At 39.0% G+C, this 19,537-nt stretch overlaps 1 protein-coding gene across 2 annotated transcripts in view; it reads left to right on the forward strand.

Annotated features, from left to right (window-relative positions):
* The window catches only part of LOC117411705 (protein patched homolog 1), a 53,943-nt gene extending 36,112 nt beyond the window's left edge, over nt 1-17,831 (forward strand). For both annotated transcript variants that reach the window (XM_058993152.1, XM_058993145.1), the window contains exons 16-24: nt 2,139-2,281; nt 4,348-4,531; nt 6,008-6,288; nt 8,133-8,270; nt 8,782-8,924; nt 12,566-12,665; nt 13,281-13,535; nt 14,245-14,809; nt 15,693-17,831. In XM_058993152.1, the coding sequence (XP_058849135.1) occupies nt 2,139-2,281; nt 4,348-4,531; nt 6,008-6,288; nt 8,133-8,270; nt 8,782-8,924; nt 12,566-12,665; nt 13,281-13,535; nt 14,245-14,808 (1,808 nt within the window). In that variant the 3' untranslated portion in view covers nt 14,809; nt 15,693-17,831. The remainder of the gene's footprint in view (nt 1-2,138; nt 2,282-4,347; nt 4,532-6,007; nt 6,289-8,132; nt 8,271-8,781; nt 8,925-12,565; nt 12,666-13,280; nt 13,536-14,244; nt 14,810-15,692) is intronic.
* The last annotated feature ends 1,706 nt before the right edge of the window (nt 17,832-19,537 follow it).

Raw genomic sequence — 19,537 nt, forward strand, 5'->3', positions numbered from 1 at the left:
CAGGCTGCTGAAACTGAAACAGCTGTCTGCATCAACTTCAGCCAGGCTGGAGGTGACTGTGATATGTCCCAGGCACGGCACTGATGTCCAACTGTAATTTTATACAAATTTGCAACTGACATTTAGACCTCTTGAAAAAGTTGAATAATTAATTGGTGGTCAGAGGGGCTTGAGTGATTCAGTGGAACAACGTTTTGAGATTGAGGAGTTACATTTTTGAGGGCAAATAGGCCCTATGACGTTTCTGACCATGGAGAGTGGGATCAGCACTTGGGTTTCATTCTCAAATATGACCCTCGCAGAGGGCCCTTCACATTTCTTCAGATGGAAAACGGAAGACGTGCTCTTAATCTTTTAATAACAACAATGTAAGCCACCCAGATATTTCATTGGCTTGCACATTTGGGATGTTTGTGTCCATATTTTCTGTAGCATCCTTGTGCTGCAATAGGAGCATATTTATTTATTTATTTATTTATTTACTTACTTACTTACTTACTTACTTACTTACTTACCTACCTACTATGCATCCAATGGTGTTCTGTAGACTAGAATATTTTTCAAAAATCTGAATTCTGACGCTGTACGTTCTGTGCATTTCTAAAACCAGACATATTTGTGTAAAGGTTCTGCAGTACCTGCCAGGTGGGAAGCATTTGGAATAAATCCACACTATGACAAGACATTTTTGCATTGTTTCCATTTTTAAAACTTTCTGCATTTATCCATCTTTAGATATGTTTTTGATATAAAAACTTCTATCAAGGTAGGAGATCATAATAGCCAAATAACAGGTGTTGCTATAGGAAACAGTATTAAATCAACGCTATGGAGTGCAAAAAGTTTAAAGCTAATGGTTGGAACAGTAGTTCTTTCTAAAATAAACCTGGGAACTGGACTGTTTTATAGATTGAGAGTTCTTTTGATGTGTATTTATGGCAGGTGTTTGAATTAAGGATGTGCTGTACTCGGTGCTGGATGTCCTGCTCAGTCCAGAATCATTAAGTATTATTCTGAAGACTTTCTCCCTATAGGACATGCTGTGACATCAGTAAACAAGTGGGTTACATGCCTTTCTTATACTTGTGCCTTTCCTCCTGGCTTTTGCCAGTTAAAATCAATCCTGTGCTGCTTCAGCACTGCTAGCCAGGAACCACTGAGCCACTTGAGCATTAGTGGTAAACTGTTATTAACCCCCTAACCCCCGCTTTAATAACATTCCTGTACTTTTATGCTGCTCTAGTCTAAAGCATTCCTACCAGAGGCCACACTGAAAATGGGGTTTGGGAAGGGGAGGAGGGAGGGATCTTTGTAATTCCCATAAGTGTCATTAACCTACTACCTCTTCTTGCTAGCTAGTTCTCTCGCTCGCTCAGTCGCTCACAGGCAAACGGGCAGTCCTGAGAATTTGATGCAGGTTTGACAGGTGTGTTCCCTGTGCTTTTAAAGAAACAAACCTGTTTGCTCAAGTGTTTATCTCGCAGGTCGATTGTGGGAGATTAAGTGAGGACAAACTGGAATTATGAAGCAGACCCTGAAGGTCTAGCTTTTTCTAGTTTCTCTTATCTCTTTACAGCAAGTAGTTAACCTATCAGATCTGTGCGAGTGATGGTTTTGATTACAGTCCCGGCACAGCTGTGAGGTGGGCCCGACAGCTTCTCTTTCTCCCTGAGAGCATGCGGTTTGTCATCTGCTCTTACAGAGGCTCGTTGTGCCTGGGACACTGCTTCCTGTTCCAAATCTGATTTAAATTACCTGCTTGGAACAGCCCGGCACACCACTGTGCTCCACTCTTACATTTTTGTTTTTGTAAAGGGGGGTGGGGGGGGGGTTGTTGAGGAGGAAAGGAGCAGTTAAGACTGAATAGGTGTTGGCAGTGATCTTTACACGCGCTGGCAACAAATCTCACAACATGTATTAGCTCCACCAGTCGGAACAGATGGAATAAACTGATGAAATTCTATTCACTCTCACCACTCTCTGTAAGAAGCAGAGTTATGTTAAATAAATATTACAGAGAATTCTTTTCTTTTTTTTTTTTTTTTAAAAAAGCACAATTAAACTTGACACCCCTGCTCAAGAATATTTTAGTTTCAAAATAGTCTTTTATTTAAGTTTGCCCCCCCCTCCCCCTTAAGGTTTGCAAGATGCCTTTGACAGTGACTGGGAAGCTGGTAAAATTACCTACAACAACTACAACAATGGATCTGATGATGGTGTACTGGCTTACAAGCTGCTGGTACAAACGGGCAACAGGGATAAACCAATCAACTTCAACCAGGTAAGACACTGTAGTCTGTTTTGTAGTCCACAGCCAGATGCGTGAATAATAATAATAATAATAATAATAATAATAATAATAATAATAATAATAATAATAATAATAATAATAATAATGTATATTTCAAATTCAACTTAAACTGGATTTGTGAAAGAACACATAGAGTAAAGTGTTACCAGTAAATTTAAATTGGTATTCAACAATGGCTGAATGGATATCGGATGAATCAGAAATGTTTTGAGTGGGATAAACAGCTTAAAGTGGTGGATGGGCTCTACAACAATGGATTATTTCCACTGATTTATGAGTGGAAACAGGCAAGGACATGAAATATTGGCAGACTAATCTGTGATAAAAGTTATTTATTATTATTTTCTTTTAAGTTGCTCACCTCACCTGGCTTATAAATTCACATTTTATTGATTGTTTTACCAAATTTCGGAATTTAAAGCTCTTGTTGGGGCTGCTATAGCACTCTGAAAAAGCAATTCACTTTTCATTCAAACCATTTGTCGCAGTTAGTTCCTTCAGGCTAAAAACTTCAATCTAATGATCCTCACAGGGTCTCTGCTCATTTTCTACTCCTTTTCTAACATTGAAGATGACAGCTTTACACCGTGCATTGTTCAGAGTTATTACTCAATGTAAAACATGGGGCTTTATGGCAGAATACCACGCATCACTTGGGTCTGTTAAAGAAGTCTTGGAGAGGAATGCTAAAAATCGTGCCTTTCTTGCTGTCGGATTGAGATAACTCGGCATGCGCCAGGTAAAGAGCATAACAACTGTGCTAGACCACAGATCCTGATGTAATTTCCTGTGCCTGGGAGGGAGAGAGAGTGCTTTGCCCATAGGGGCTGCAAGCTGCACTGTGTGCTTCCAAAGACAGCTTGAAGACATACAGTTGTTGCGTATCCTGCCAGTTAATTGAATCCAGATCTTTGGAATCCAACTTTTTTTTTTTTTTTCTGTACTGCTGTCACTGTTGTGTTTCATTTCATTAAATTGAAAGGACCTGAACTTGGAGTAAAGCCAGGGTTCTGAATTAAAAGAAGGAAAAAAAACCTCAATCAATGTGTAATAGTAGCTTTTCTTGTAGTAAAAACAAACAAAAAAATGTTAAAAAGCTATGAAGCTATTTAATTAAGATTTGAGAAAATTGTTTGCATTGGTAATCTTGGTGCCTTCTGAATTTTAATAACATACAACAAACGCGTTAAGGCTTATAATTGCTTTATCACTTCTGGCTGGCTGGAACCCCCCGTCAAACCAACGCACGCACGCACACACACACACACACGCACAGACAAACGCACACACACACGCACAGACATTTATAAACTTGTTCTCTGATGATCCAGGTAAATGGAGCACAACTGTGCTTTCATGGTGCGGGGCATTTTCCGAATCCACAGGTCAGGAGAAGCAAGTGTAAGTAAAATGTGTACAGATGTTGTTTTATTTTTCTAGCTCTCCTCCATTTGCTGGGTGGCATTTCCTTCAGTGTTAACAACAGAGGTTAACTGCATACAGACGTGCACAGGGACCCTTGCCAATTTTTTTTTATTGTTACACTAACTTAAGCCATTTTTCTCCTGAACTCCCAACTTTCAGAATGCAGGATTTATTGTTTATTTTATTGGTATTCTTTGATGGGACTACCTTATTTCAAGTGCACAATGCTAGCAGCACAGGGCAGCTGTGTGTTGTGCTGTATAAAACGATTGTTAGGAGAGCGTGAGGGTGCTGAGAGAGAGCCAATCCTGTCTGTCGTTCACTACTCTGAGACACAACCCTATTAGACTGGCCTGGAATGCTGCAGTTAGTATTACTTACTTCTAATCAGGGCTGGATATTTAGGGCTTGTGCTTCAGGTAAGCCAGCTGGGATACAAAGTTGTCTCCAACACGGCATGTAGCGCACCCTTTGTTTAGACTAAATACATCTACACCTGCAGATAATGACCATACGTCCTTTTTATTAGCTTTCTTACTGTTAATGGGATTTGCTTTTTTTCAAATTTGAGTTTGTTTGAAGCTCTGTGTTTTGTTTTTCTGTTTTTGCAGTTGACGAAACAGAGGCTTGTAGATGCTGATGGAATCATAAACCCCAATTCCTTCTACAGCTACCTGACTGCCTGGGTCAGCAATGATCCTGTGGCCTACGCTGCCTCACAGGCCAACATCCGTCCACATCCCCCAGAGTGGTTTCATGAAAAGGCCGACTATGTGCCTAAGACCAGACTGAACAGTAAGTGAACTTTTACCACTTCAATCAAACCAAACTTTCTGGGTGTCCCTGGGGCAACCTTTGTACTTATTAGATATAAAACAAATAGGTGAATGGTAATGTACTTCCCTCTTCTGCCAATATACTGTATTTTTTTTGTTTGTTCTTCAAAGTAGTATTACATTTTTCAGAATTCAAACATAATATAAGAATATGTATAATCTGTATGACGAGTTAGCACTTTATTTGAGTTGTTTGGACTGTTTCCAACTCTTGGGTGCAACCTTGTTTTCACTTCAGTGTGAGCTAGGATGAAAAGGGACATTTTTGTGCTGTTAAGTCATTAATACAATACCAGCATGTGGGCTGCTACACACACACACCTGTGCTTAAAACCAGACTTGTTTATGTGCATGTGGGGGTGTGTGCACTGGGAAGGGGCAGGGGTTATTGGTTGTGGAGGGAGAGGGAGCAGAAGGAATTGCCCCTTGCACTATTAGAGAGACCCCGGATTGATTTAATTTGAGTTATCTGGCTGAGTGCTAGTTGTGGTTATTGGGCTGCAGCAGGGGGGCTCTGGAAATGCGATTGGATAACAAGCAAAAAGTGTTTCACTGTATTTGAACCCCGGAGCCTTGTGGCAGCCTTCCAAGTCTTGTCTTAATGGAAATTTATAGTTGAGATTATAATAGGGCAAATAATGTTTTGTAAGTTGGCTGAATGACCCTGCAGGGGCTGGAACACACAGAGGCAGCAGCTAAACACTGGCTTGCTTTCTTGCTTGCTTGGGATTTTAGACTGATCAGACTGGACTTAACCCAGTGGTTCAAGATTTTTACATATGTATTTTTTCTTTTCTTTCAGTGCAGGACAGTCGGTGTTGCAGCAAGCATTTAGCAAGCTTATAAATTTAGGTGTAATTATAGGGGTTTAATGTCAGGAGATATGCCCAGGTGTGTGGCATTTTATTTAATAACTGATCATTTTTCTGTCAGACTTTTTACTTTGGGAAGTTCTTAAGATATTAGGGTGTGTATTGTTTGGATTAAAGTGTTTTTTTTTTTTTTTTTTTACAAGGCCTTGCCGTGTATATGCTCAGTTGTGTGTGTAAGACCTCGTTATGCTTCTTATATTCCATCCAGTTTTGTGTCTCCATCACACTCTTATATTTAGAAAAATAAAGATTACAATCATGTTGCTGTGTTCCAAAACAGACAGCACTTCTGCAATAGGGACAGTATTGTAGGGGCTTTATTATAAAGCATTGTGTGAACCATGGATGTTGCTGGCATTAAATTGAAGATCTGGATATTGTTTTAGTGACAACATAAACCTAAACATAAATAAAGCACCAATTCAGAACAAACACAGAATAAACAAGCCCACCCCCCCTTGAAAAGCCAGCTGTTTACAGTTGCTCTTCAGCAAAAAACAATATGAGCTTCTTTTTTGCGAAGGGGTTTAACAGTTTTGTTCTGTTGTTTTCGTTTCTCTTAGTTCCTGCTGCAGAGCCTATCGAATATGCTCAGTTTCCTTTCTACCTCAATGGACTACAAGAGACACCCCAGTTTGTGGAAGCGATCGAGAGGGTCAGGACAATCTGTAACAACTACAGTGACCAGGGGGTGCCCAACTATCCCAATGGCTACCCCTTCCTGTTCTGGGAGCAGTACATCGGCCTGCGCCACTGGCTGCTCCTCTCCATCAGTGTGGTGCTGGCCTGCACCTTCTTGGTGTGTGCCCTCCTCCTACTCAACCCCTGGACTGCTGGTATCATCGTAAGTTCAGATCTTTTTTTGAAAGTTTGTGCTGCAGTTGGGAAGGATTGATTTGTGGTGGTGAATGCACATTCATGTTTATGGATATGTTTATGCACGCTGAAGAACTGCTGTAGCTTTCTCACTCATTTCCAGACATGTTTTTTTTGGTGTATCTTTCAGACCATTTTTTTTTTTTCCCTTTTGACCTTTTACAGACTGAGCTTATGCTCCAGAAGACAATTAAATTGATCTTTGGTTTCAGCAGTATGCCTCAAGTTGAGTTTTATTGGTCTAAGACAATTTGCCTGGCCTTGCTGCTCTTTAACAGAAGACCAACTGTTCCCTATGGGTTTTCTGTTTTGTTTTTTTAAGCTTCAAGTTATATAGTCAGTCACGCAGCACCCCTTCCCACTCCCTTAATTACCACACAAGGCTGGTGGGTTGGTAATCTTGGGGCTATGTCTGTGCTTCCTGTGAGGAAGGAAAAGAAATCAAGCTTTCCATTAAACCAAAGGCTCTGTCGCATGCCAGTATGCTGTTGATGTAAAAAGCTGGCAGTATCCAGTACCAGATTCTTCCACCAGGAGACAGTGGCATTGCTATTCTGCAGAGCATCTGCTACAGAGATTTCAGTGGAATTGCAGTTCAATAAATAAATAAAACTTTCTTTGAGTGAATTGAATCAGTTTAGCAAAGTTTGCACAAGATGAAGTATTTTATCATTTTAACTACTGTAGGTTTATTTATTTATTTATGTATTTATTCCATGATATTCCATTATTCTATGATCATAGCTGCTCCACTAAGCTTGTGGCTGAAAAAAAAAAAAAAAAAAGAGTGAGCCGTAGTTTTCTAGCTGGGAACCTCATGTATACAGTAAGGGTGTCTTGTTAAGTTTAAGGTAGTTGTTTAGTCTAGTGGCGCTTTAAGAGACAGTTGTTTAAAGTGAATTAGGATGTAATTGAAGTTACCCGGGCAACAGTTGCCTATTAGACTGAGTGTTTTTTTTTTCTCTCTTTTTTTTGTCTCAAAACACTGTAAGACCAGGTTCAAAGTTATTTCGCTTTGTCTCATCTCCTTTTCAGTGTTTTACTACAGAGAAAGTTTTAGTTACCAGATTCCTCTAAAGCCATGCCTTGGATTTCTTGTTCATCCTTACATTTTACAAGCTAGATGAAAGAAAAAGTTATAGCTCGGCCTCAAATTTAACTGTTTGCTTTGTCCGCCCCCCTCCCAAACCAACTCCCATGAACCCTCTTCAAAGGCAGGAGGCCCCCCAGTAACTTGACACTCATCATCTGATAATGGCATTTACTCTGGTACTGGCTTTGGGCTTACCCAGAGTCGTCTTCAATGAACTCTGATTTTCTGCAAGAGACCCCAAACACACACACAGAGAGTGAGAGTGAGAGTGAGAGAGAATACCCACCAACTTTTTCATCTTGCCACTAAAAAAAAAGAAGTAAAAAGATGGAGCTGTCAGTTCACTGAGTTTACTGAGGCAGTGGATGTGACTTAAGTAAAGAAACAAAATTTGCAGGCAGAGAATGTTTTTTCCTCCTTGTCCGACCCTAATCAATAGAGAATTCATTTCAGCGCCGCAGCATTGCCCACCATCTCCTTGTGGAACTGTTTTAAATTTACATTTGTAAGGTTCACTGCCTTTTTGTTCTGGGAAACGAGTGGAGTGGGGGGTCGTTGGGGTTGGACACACGACATCTTGGTTTTTGTGTTGATTTCTGTGAAAGACATGTTCCGACTGTGGTGCTCCTGAAACGTAAATAGAAGAAAGGGGGTGAAAAAGGGGGCAGAAATCATTCTGTCTGTGAGATTGTCTAACTCAGGGGGTTTCTAATCCTCAGGTGCTGGTCTTGTCCCTGATGACTGTAGAGCTGTTTGGAATGATGGGGCTGATTGGAATCAAGCTGAGTGCAGTCCCAGTGGTCATCCTCATTGCTTCTGTGGGAATCGGAGTGGAGTTTACAGTTCATGTTGCTCTGGTATGTACACTGGCAGCACAGCACCACATTTCCCAGATTAGCCCTGCTTTTGTAAGCCCCCTCCCTCCCTCCCTCCTTAAAGTAAAAATGGAAGTTTGCCCATGGTGGTCTAAATGTTATGCAACATCTCCTTTCCCAATGCTTGTTGCTTTTACCCTGTTTTGCAGCCAGGAGGATTTAATGAATCAGACAGCTATTATCATGTCTGTAACAGAGGTGATTTTCCTACATTCATTCAAGAGTTGCAACTTGTTGAATTTTTCCATGGTCCAAAAAAATATTAGTTACGTAAATATTGTGAAATAGCATTAGCAATACACATTATTATTATTTACCTATGATAAAATGTTTTTTTAAAGCTGTGGATAATATTTCCCTCTGGTAATATTTACATGTGCCGGTACACATATATGCAGTTTAAAAAAAAATAAATAAAGAAACCTCGGGCAGAGCATATGGGATTCTCACCAGAAACATGGGGCTTTCATTACACTGATCTTATCTTCTGCAGGCCTTCCTAACCTCCATTGGGGACCAGAACCGCAGAGCTGTTCTAGCACTAGAACACATGTTTGCACCTGTGCTGGACGGCGCTGTATCTACACTACTTGGGGTGCTGATGCTTGCCGGGTCTGAATTCGACTTCATTGTCAGGTAAAACTTGCCACCACCCACACCACCATCTTGTTGTTTCAGTTGTGTTGTTGTTGTCAGTCAATGACATGGACATGCTTGTTTTCTCAGATGAGTTTCAGGTGGTCACGAGCATTGCAGACTATTGCTGCTTACACTTTACTGACCATTGAATGTTTCCTGTTTTACCTTGAGTTAGCTAAGAATTGCTCGCTTGGGCTCCCATTAAAGACCTGCTCTTGCTCTGGCTTCTGTAAGCAAAGGCATTTACCTGAGAGACCACAGAGCGGGGAAGCAGCCTGTCCTGCGCTCACTGCTTCTTTTGTTCTTGCTTTTTTTGAGAACGTTTTGCCTTTCTTCTGCTCACACGTGGCATTTTTTCAGTGCTTGAGTATTTGTAAAAGGAAGTGCCTTGCAAGATTTAGTTTCTTCTGGTGGTTGACACAATCCTAACCCGTGACAGGGAACAATAGCAGTGGGAGAGAAATTATAAAAGGATAGAAAGTATAGAAAGGTTTTTAAATCTTTTTTTTGTAAAACTTGTTTGTTTAACCATTTGTAGCTCTTTGAAAGAAAAATAATCTGAGTGATTGAAACTCAAAAGGGATGTTATATATTTTTGTACGAGAGACCCACCAATTTAATTGCCTTTGTTAGTTAAATTGTTTTTACAGTGTGAGATCAATGTAGGGTGATACAACAAGATGAGAAAATGTATGAAGGTCACCATAGGTGTTTTATGTATAAATGTACATATTATTATTATTATTTATTTCTTAGCAGACGCCCTTATCCAGGGCGACTTACAATTGTTACAAGATATCACATTATTTTTTACATACAATTATCCATTTATACAGTTGGGTTTTTACTGGAGCAATCTAGGTAAAGTACCTTGCTCAAGGGTACAGCAGCAGTGTCCCCCACCGGGGATTGAACCCACAACCGTCCAGTCAAGAGTCCTGAGCCCTAACCACGACTCCACACTGCTGCCTTATGCTAAGAATATGCTAAGAAGTATGCTAAGAAGTCCAAAGCTGTTCTCTGATAGTTACAACGTAATCTTGTGGAAGAAAATTAAGTTGAAGGATTTACTGTTTGAGCTAAAGGCAGCCAGTTGCTAGTGGGTTTAATTAAGATTCAGGAGTTCATCAGCCCAGACAAGGGAGCAGGGTTTTTTGGGGAATTTGAGAAGAGCCGTGAAACAGATGGCTTTCCTACACCAACAACCTGTGGAGTTCTGCAAAGGAAAAAAAATAAAGTGGCTCATGTTCGCTGTAACACTGGCTCTTTGTGACAGGCGCTTGTGGCTGCTGGAGGGGGGTGGAGAGGGGAATCTGAAGTAAGCTAGAGGTAGGGCAGAACAAATAAATATCTCAGCCTGGAGCTCAGGTACAAGTCTGGCAGTGCCCTAACCCTCATGGCTGGGAATAGACTGACCGTGTTTCTCCCCATCCACCTAAAATAAATAGTGTTGGGTCATAGGTGAATTGAGGCACACCAGGGAGGTGGCTATTGCTGCCACTTTATCTCATCAAGAGTTGTTTAGACAGGGGGCCTCTGTTTAATCAACGTTTGTGATTGCCCTGTTTAAGCTGTGTGTTTTTAAAAATAATTTCTGCCTCAACACAGATTTGCTGTTCACTGCTATTAATGTTTGCATCCACTTTAAAATACCTATAATGATGTTGTGATTCTAAAAACTGATTGATCAAACAGACATTTACTCAGAGTGGATTATGGGCTCACTCTGTTTCCATTTTTTTGCAATGATATTTATTTAGCTAATAAAGAAGCAACTGTTTGGCTTTTTGACTTTTTCCTCCCTCCTCTTGTTTCCGGGCAGAATCTGGCCTCGACTCTTCTTGTTTTTCCAAGACAAATAATAAAACAAACTCTTCTGACTGCACTGACTTGCTCTGTTGTAGTGATTTAGAGAAATGTAGAACAGCTGGTAGGCTAACGAGATTGATGAATGAACTGTCCATTCGGCATTCACAGAAATCAAATCCTGAGTGTGTGCTAAAGAGTTGGACAAACAAAAAACTGCGATCTCTCCAGCCATTTCTCAGCTTTATACTAAAAGAACCTTTGAAATTCAATGACAAGTCTTTCAACTATGTGTTCTTCATACAGCGGCATGTGTTTGTACGAGTACAATTTAAAAAAAATAAAGACTTGTGAATTTAGTCTACTTATTAGGTATTCAGAGTTGTTATTAAAACGCTATAAATCCGTCGGCATTATAGTTAGGCTTATACTTAAATTTAAAGGCCACCTTCTTTTTGAACATGGATCATACTAAATAAGGCCTTTTGTGCTTGCTGAGTCCCGTTGAATAAAAAGCAGAAGCCAGTGTGTTATGTTGCCACACTGTCAGGAGAGCCTCTATTACTCTGGCAAATCCAATAATAAAAAAATGTCTCCTTTGGAATCATTAGTTATGAGTATGTCGGTGAGTTTAGTCTGAACTCCAGCTGTGCGGCATACCAGCTGGCAAGACCCGTCCTCCCATTGACAGGCTTACCTTGGATCTGCCGAAGGATCCCAGACCTTAACCCTAAATGGTGGGAAAGGACAACGATTTGGGCTTTCTTTTTTTCTTTCACTTCTGCAACTCCTTGCACAGCACTCGAGCTCTTTTGCTTTCTTTCTTCTTCTTTTCTGTTTTACGTCTGAATTGGCGAAGGCAAAACAAGAGCATTCAGAAATTCTAAATTGTCCAACAAAAGATTAGTTTGCAGTGCAGCTACGCCATTGTGAAATGCTCTTATTCACAGAAAATGCTTTAGTTTGCTACAGAATGGACAGCGTTTAATGCAGAACACTGGTCCCCATGTTCTTAAAAAAAAAAAAAGTGCAATTTGAGCTATTTAGTCTGAACGAAACGTAGAATTGTAAGCGGGAAAGTTGTGCTTAATATTATTATTATTATTAATTTCTTAGCTGACGCCCTTATCCAGGGCGACTTACAATTGTTACAAGATATCACACTATTTTTACATACAATTACCCATTTATACAGTTGGGTTTTTTTTTTTTTTTTTACTGGAGCAATCTAGGTAAAGTACCTTGCTCAAGGGTACAGCAGCAGTGTCCCCACCGGGATTTGAACCCACGACCCTCCGGTCAAGAGTCCAGAGCCCTAACCACTACTCCACACTGCTGCCCTTTTAATAAAGGGGGGGTCTTACCTGATACACCAGAGGTTTAATAAGGGATTCAGCTGTAAAATGCAGGAGCATTTCACAGTGGATTAGCTGCTGAGAGAACAGCCCCTCTCTTCCTCCTAGACTAAATTGTTTAAATTCTACACCCTTCACTTCATTTGTTTGCTTCTGCTGGGTTTTCATTAGTGAGGCCCCCTCATTGTACTTGTGCTTTGAGTCTCTTCAGCCATTGACTCCACATTCCGTCATTTTTTTTCAGTTTGCTTAACACAGTTATAACCGACACTGCATGTGCCACAGAAAGGTTTTCTGTGAATCATCCAACTAACCTTTGTTTCCTTTCTTTCTTTTTTTTTTTTACTAACACTTTTGCTCTTTGTGGCCTCACAGAAGGTAAACACATTTACAATATCTTCAAACTAAAAACATGTTGTATGTGCTTGTATGGAAAGAGGTTTCAGAGAAGTAATTCAGGATTTTCTGTTTTAATAGGTATTTCTTTGCTGTACTGGCAATCCTGACTGTGTTAGGTGTTCTGAACGGATTGGTGCTACTTCCTGTTCTGTTGTCATATTTTGGGCCGTATCCTGAGGTAAGACCTAAATCTCTTTCGAAGTGACTGTGTATGCGGTTTGTTTTATTTATATGTGCCTATTAGTTAGCTCTTTCAACATTTCAGCAGACTAGTAAACTAATTTAATTTGATACTGTATATCAATGCTGAATTTTGTTTTTTTTCAGTGTAAGAAACAAACTACTTAATCAGTTATGATAGTTAAAAGAAGATAACTCATTATATCCAACTAGTTCAAAAGAAATGAAAGTAAACCCAGTAAAGTAGTTTAAATCTTAGAAAACACACATCAGCACATGGAAAAGTAAAACACCATGACCTACATTGTCAGTTTATACATTTAAAAAATGCTAGTGTTACAGATGGACAGGTTCCTTGATACTGTATATCACTGAATTCTGATACGCTCAATATTTTGTACCAAAAAATGTCCTAGCCAAGTTTCATCACAAATGTATAGGCAGTTCTGAAGCTGTAGATGTAAAAATGTAAGTTAAATAAATATAGACAGACAGACCCCTTCTAATCACCAGCTTCTCATAATTATGTTTCTCATACTTATGCTGGGGATGTAGTGGAGACCCTAAGCATACTGTGCTTTCAACTCTCTAATGTTGTGTATTGCTGTTCCAGGTTTCTCCGACTGATGGAAGGAGCCGGCTGCCCACCCCATCTCCTGAGCCACCTCCTCGCATCGTGAGGTTCACGGTCCACCCCAACCACGTTACCAATGGCTCCGATTCGTCAGACTCGGAGTACAGTTCTCAGACCACGGTATCAGGGATCAGTGATGAGCTCCACCTGTACGAGGGAGGCCAGAGCAATGCTCATCCCACACACCAGATCATGGTGGAGGTCCCAGAGAACTCTGGCTTCCCCAGGTCCACTGTAAGTCCTCAGAAGCTCAACGCTAATTCTACCTTGTATAGCATGGACTGTTGCCTTTTTTTATTTAATTTTTTTAGGTTTTAGGTAAAAAGTCCAGAACCACCTTTAGATATCAAAGACAGCATTATATTGACCAAGGGAGTTTATAAAACAGGAAATGAACACATGTCTAGAGTTAGATTTTACTTGACATTTTGCTTGACATTATTGTTTTAACAATCTGGACATTGCTGCTCATTGTGGCTTAAAAGCACAAGGACACTGTGCTAGTTTTAAAGTAAATTTGGTATTCAAGATTTTATAACAAAAATACAAATAAAAAAACTGGTCTATTTACCAACATTCTTTTAATAAAGACATTTCAGGTGCCAACATGTATTTTCAGGGAGGTATAATTCTACTTTAATTAAATCAGTTATTTTTAATTATGATGTTTAATAATGCCTGTAAGGCTTATCAGAATAGCTTGAATGTTCAGATTAAACCTTGGTGCAGTTGCTTATTGCAAACTGCAGTAAAAAATTCTACCATAATTAATAAAATAAATAAATAAATAAAAAGTCCACATGATGGTGGCTTTAAATGTATTTTACCCTTACCAAAGGCAAGAAACTGATCTCCAGATCCAATGACACCAAATGTTTTGGCCAATATATTTGCAAACTTCTTTTTGAACAGTTCCTCGACATGATGCTTTTTCTAACTGCAGGTTGTTCAGCCGATGTATCACCAGCCCAGAACCAGACTTCAGCCTCATCCTCCAGAAGATCGACCCCAGCAAGCCTGGAGAAGCAGCAGGGACCCAAGGAGGGAGTCGACAAGGGACAGCCAGCAGCAGCAGCATCATCAACAACATCAACATCAGGCACCTCCTCACCGGCCGCGCGTGGACGCTTTTGAAACTTCTACTCAAGGGCATTCTGGCCCTAGCAATAGGGACCGCTCGGGACATCGCTCCCGCTCTCACAACACTAGACACCCGCTTTTCACTCCCACAGGTGCTTCCGTGCCAGCGTACTGCCAGCCTATCACTACTGTGACTGCCTCAGCCTCGGTCACCGTGGCTGTGCACTCCTCCCTGCCCGGACAGAACCCCCCTTACAGGGGGTTCCCGTCACGTGAGGGGTACCAAGAGACTGACCAGGCACCATTCGAAGACCCCCATGTGCCTTTTAATGTCCACAGCGAGAGAAGGGGCTCGAAAGTGGAGGCTATGGAGCTGCAGGACGTAGAATGTGAAACAAATGGTGGAGGCGGCAGCAATGCAAGATAAGGTGAGCTCTTGTGGACGGAAACAATGTACTGGGTCCCAGCTTTTGATATTTTGCACCAGAGGTTGACAGTATGGTCACAAAACAATTTAATATAGGAAGTGCTAAGCAGTTTTACCTCAAAGGCCAGTGTATGTCACGTTTAATTGAAAATGAAGGGGGTTGGGGGATGTTTGATTGTTTTATTGTATGTAAGGCTCTGTGATCTTGGGGATTAGCCCTAATATTAACAGAGCATAGGTTATAGACTTGCTGATGACATGCTTTAGCAACTTAAGCATGTTGTTAACTAGGTATGCACTTTATGGTGTTCAGTTTTGGTCTATGAACTTTTCCAGCATCCATGCTGGAATCCATGTGTGGTTTAGTCATTCAGACAACTGTCCACTGGTTATTCTGTCAGAGCATGTTTGAACATCTGAACCCACCAGCCTGGTGTAGGTCCTTTAGGGCCCTTTGGTTCCAACAGCAACCCACTGTTCTTTTACCCCACTGGTCTGCAGCATCATGTGAAGTGAGTCCTGCCTTCAATTATACACATTCAAACTCAGCTGTTGATCACACTTTTTGCACACACACATGGTGGTGTCTCCTCGGTCAACAACATCTGAATTTAGTGACCACTGAATTCCACCCTTTTCTGAAGGTCACATGGTCACACATGGTAGCACGCACAGCCCAGCGGTGCTATGTGCACATAACTGCAATAATTTACATAGAAGACATTCCCCAACTTTATATTTCTTTAAGTTTTAAGCTGTGTGTGGAGTGCAATTATTCTGTCTTTGACTGCCTCCAAATTGATTTAGTTGTATTTGTAATGAGTGAGCTTTAGTTCTATGCTGTTCTGAACCATTTCCATTTCTTTCTTATTTTGTTTCTTTAGTGGTTACATTTTGAAGCACAAAAGGCCAAAGATAGGACATCCTTCTGTTCTGAACCTTGAGGAGAACTGCTTGAAGCTACATAATTGGAAGGACATGCTGCATCAGGAAGACAGTTCACTGTTACTGTAACCTAGTGTAATATTTTGTTTAATATTTCTATAAATATTTAAAAGATGTACACATGTGTATAATACAAATGTACAATGTAAAGTAGTATCATTTAGGAGCTGTTGAACCCCGGTCAGTAGACTGGGGACACTGTTCTGTGTGATCTGTACATTGATCTGTGTATCTGTGCACCAATTAAGCTTAATCTAGACATTACATTTGAGCATACATTGTTGCTGCTTAAATATTGTATAATTTACTTGTATAATTCTATGCAAATATTGCTTTTATTGTTTATAGGAATTCATTTGTATGTGTATGAGTGTGTATAAAGGTACACATTTTGTTTTAAATATGTTAATTTGCATATCACACCTGTGGTAGTATGAAATGTTACTATTTTACTTTGAAACACGCTATGCGTGATATTTAAGATGAGCAGATATGAAGAATAAGCACGTTAATCTTTGTGACTCTGTGGCTGTAGCTCTTGCTGTTTTTTTTTCCCTTTTCGTTTCTTTTGGCTCTGATGCTGTAACCTTTTTATCAATGTTATTTTACTGTATGACAGCCCATAGTGCGCTCACACTCAAACTAAAACTCAACTGCCAAATGTTTTGATATGTGAAGATATCTTTGAGCTTGCTCATTCCTTTTGTCAGATGTACAACTTGTTTTCATGACTAATCACACAAAAACACTTTTCCAAAATCCATTTTAGTTTTAGTTACAACCAATTCAGTTAAAATGTGGCACTTGATTGCAGTAAATAATGTACTATGGCAAAAAAGATGGGTAGGCTTCATTTTTTTTTTCTCTGTTTCAAATAAGCTACTCTGACAAGCGCACTAAGGGTTAAGCACTAGGTGGCTTTACTAGACCAGCACAATATAAGATACACATACTTCAAGTGACAACAAGGACAGTGGGCCTCAATTTAGCTCAAGCAGTGGATTAAAATCCACAACCAAATTGTATGACACTAATTTGAAGCTGACCTCAACTGCCAAATATACATGTGATTGTGTCAGGGGTCGGAATGGCTTCCTGCCGCTGCTAAGTTGTCTGTCTGTCACTAATGTCAGCATTTCCCCTCCCAAATTTGACATTTTTAATTCTCTATCAAACACAGCTGTATGTTTTTTTTCTTCTTTGTTCTTTTCTCTTGTACTGTCTGCTGGCTCTACACAGTGTAGTCGTTTTCTCCTGAAGTCACATTGGCCAAAGGAGAGCTCCGTGGCTGGCAACTATTTTATTGTTCATTTAAAAAAAAAAAAAATCTATGTTTTGTATTTTTTGTGATATTTATATTTTTGTATCATAAGAATTGTTTTTGTTTGTTGTTTTTTTTTTTTCTTTAAGTATTGGTCATATGCCAGTTTATAACAAAAATGCAGGGATTTCTACTTCTATTGAAAAAACACTATTACAGTTATGTTTTTACTTTGTAATGGAATTTTATCTGTATAAAGTGCTTACTAATGTTAAATAGGAAAGAGAGTATATAACATTTACATTAAGGACTCAATGTAGCTATTAGAGTGAGGATGTAAAAGGAAAAAAAATATTCAAACTGGGTCTTACTGACTGCCATTTTTTTGGCAGGGGTGGGTTTGTGTCATTTCAGTTACAAAGATAAATGTATGCCATATAAATTATTTATATGAATTTATTTTTGTAGTGTACATAGTAGTTGTCAAGTCTTTTGACAGAAGTATATTTTTAAAGAGTTTATATGTATTGATACCATTATGTTGGAACATAACAGAGAAATAGATACAGTGCACACTTTCATTGTTAACTTGCTCTCAGACAAAAGTGGTTCTTAGCAGTATTAAAAGAGAGTGCATATTCATAAAGATGCCAGTTCTTTTTGGGGGGTTTATGAAAGTAGCCATGAAAGTGGAAATTGTACAAGCTCTCTAAATAATAATAATGTTCAAACACTGATAGAATTCTAACATAAAAAATATTATAACTTATTTGTGTCTTTGTTTATAACTCAAATAAAAAATGAAACTTAAAGGAAATATGTAAACTGCTGTGCAGTGTTGTTTGTACATATGGATTTGTTTTGTTTGTTTGGTCACCTTGACTTGAAATGATAATTATTATTATTATTATTATTATTATTTTTAAAGGACATTTTACTCATGTCGCCGCATTTAGGGACACTGACAGACACAGAACTGCATAGATTGTATCATCCAGTGCAATGCCTGACTGAAGTCTCTCAACACATCTACTGGTAGCATTGTATTTAATGGTTACATTTCTATTTCAGGGAACCAGGGTTATGATAATAACCTAATTTCTTATTTTTGTAGGCACATACAAAAATAAGACATTTAACTATTAACCTCCTAGCTCAACAGAATATTAGGCTAATTATGCCTTTTTGACTTCCTCATAATATTAGTGGAATTGGGGATCCAGTATGGATAAACCTTTGTACAGTTGCTGAGATATGTACACTATTGTTTCCTATTGATTTTCAAGGAGATTTGTTAAAAATAAGTACTGTACTGTTGCTCATGCTCACCAGCTTTTGCAAGGCGCAGTGCAGATGATGTTGTTGTCCGTATGAATGCAGATACCAGACATAATGTTAGTAATGACTAGTTTAGGTTAGGTATTTTGGCAATCTCCAGAGTCTCCCCTAATGTTATTTTTTTTATTTTTTTTGTGGGAAAAAAAAATCTGCAGGTTTTGAATTGTCTTAACGTTTTTAACTTGTGCTACCCCCTTGATTTCTGCCCATGGATTTGGCCTCAAACACAGACATCCCAACTCCAGTCAAATCAGATGGCTATTTTGTGAAGTGTAAATAGAGTTGATGGCACTTTAGTTATTCAACATGTAGTGCACTATGCAGTTTTAACAGTGTCAGACTGAATTCCTTATCACTAAATGTTGCTTAGGAAATGCTCAAACGCCTCTGCTTGAAGTTCTATTCCACAAGATGTAAAGTGAACAGAAGAGACGATTTGTGCTTCAAATCAGGTTCATGCCTGTCAAAATTATTTTAGACGGTATATTTTTTAAACTATAGATGGAATTACCAGGGATTATGATCAACAATCTGCCAAACAGTTTCAGCACCGGTTTTGCTGTGATTTGTGAAGTAACTTAACCTAACATTACTCCTACTTAGTTTTCAAATATTAACAGGTATTATTTGTGTTTAAAAAAAAAAAAAAAAAAAAAAAAAAAAAAAAACTTGATCATTGGCCCATTCAATTAGTCTGAATCGTAAGCATTTTTATACACACCTTTTTATAATGACTGATGAATTGTGATTTTGTGCATTTTAAGTGAACGATGTCTAAAACATGCCTGCCTGTAAAACTCTCTTAGTGTACATAACCACTGAGAGAATGATTACTCTGTTGACATGAGCGTAATGGATTATATTTCTACTGCCAATGACTGTAAGATTTACTCATATTTTATTAGAATTCAAAAAAAGATCTGCAAGAAACATTAGACAGAAACGTTCGACAGTCTGTTTCAAAACATTCAGGAATGATAGATATTAAACTTTTGAATTATATACCTTAAAAAAACAGTTAATACAACATGTAATGCATGCATTTTAAGCAAAGTGACTTAAAATGCATTAGAATGTAATTTAAAAAACTGATTTAGACAACAACTGTGCCTTATTTATTACATGGGTGCATCCAAAAGGTTATTTAGTTGTACTAATATATATATCTATCTATCTATCTATCTA

This window comes from Acipenser ruthenus, chromosome 2, assembly GCF_902713425.1.
Source record: "Acipenser ruthenus chromosome 2, fAciRut3.2 maternal haplotype, whole genome shotgun sequence".
NCBI classification, from domain to species: Eukaryota; Metazoa; Chordata; class Actinopteri; order Acipenseriformes; family Acipenseridae; genus Acipenser; species Acipenser ruthenus.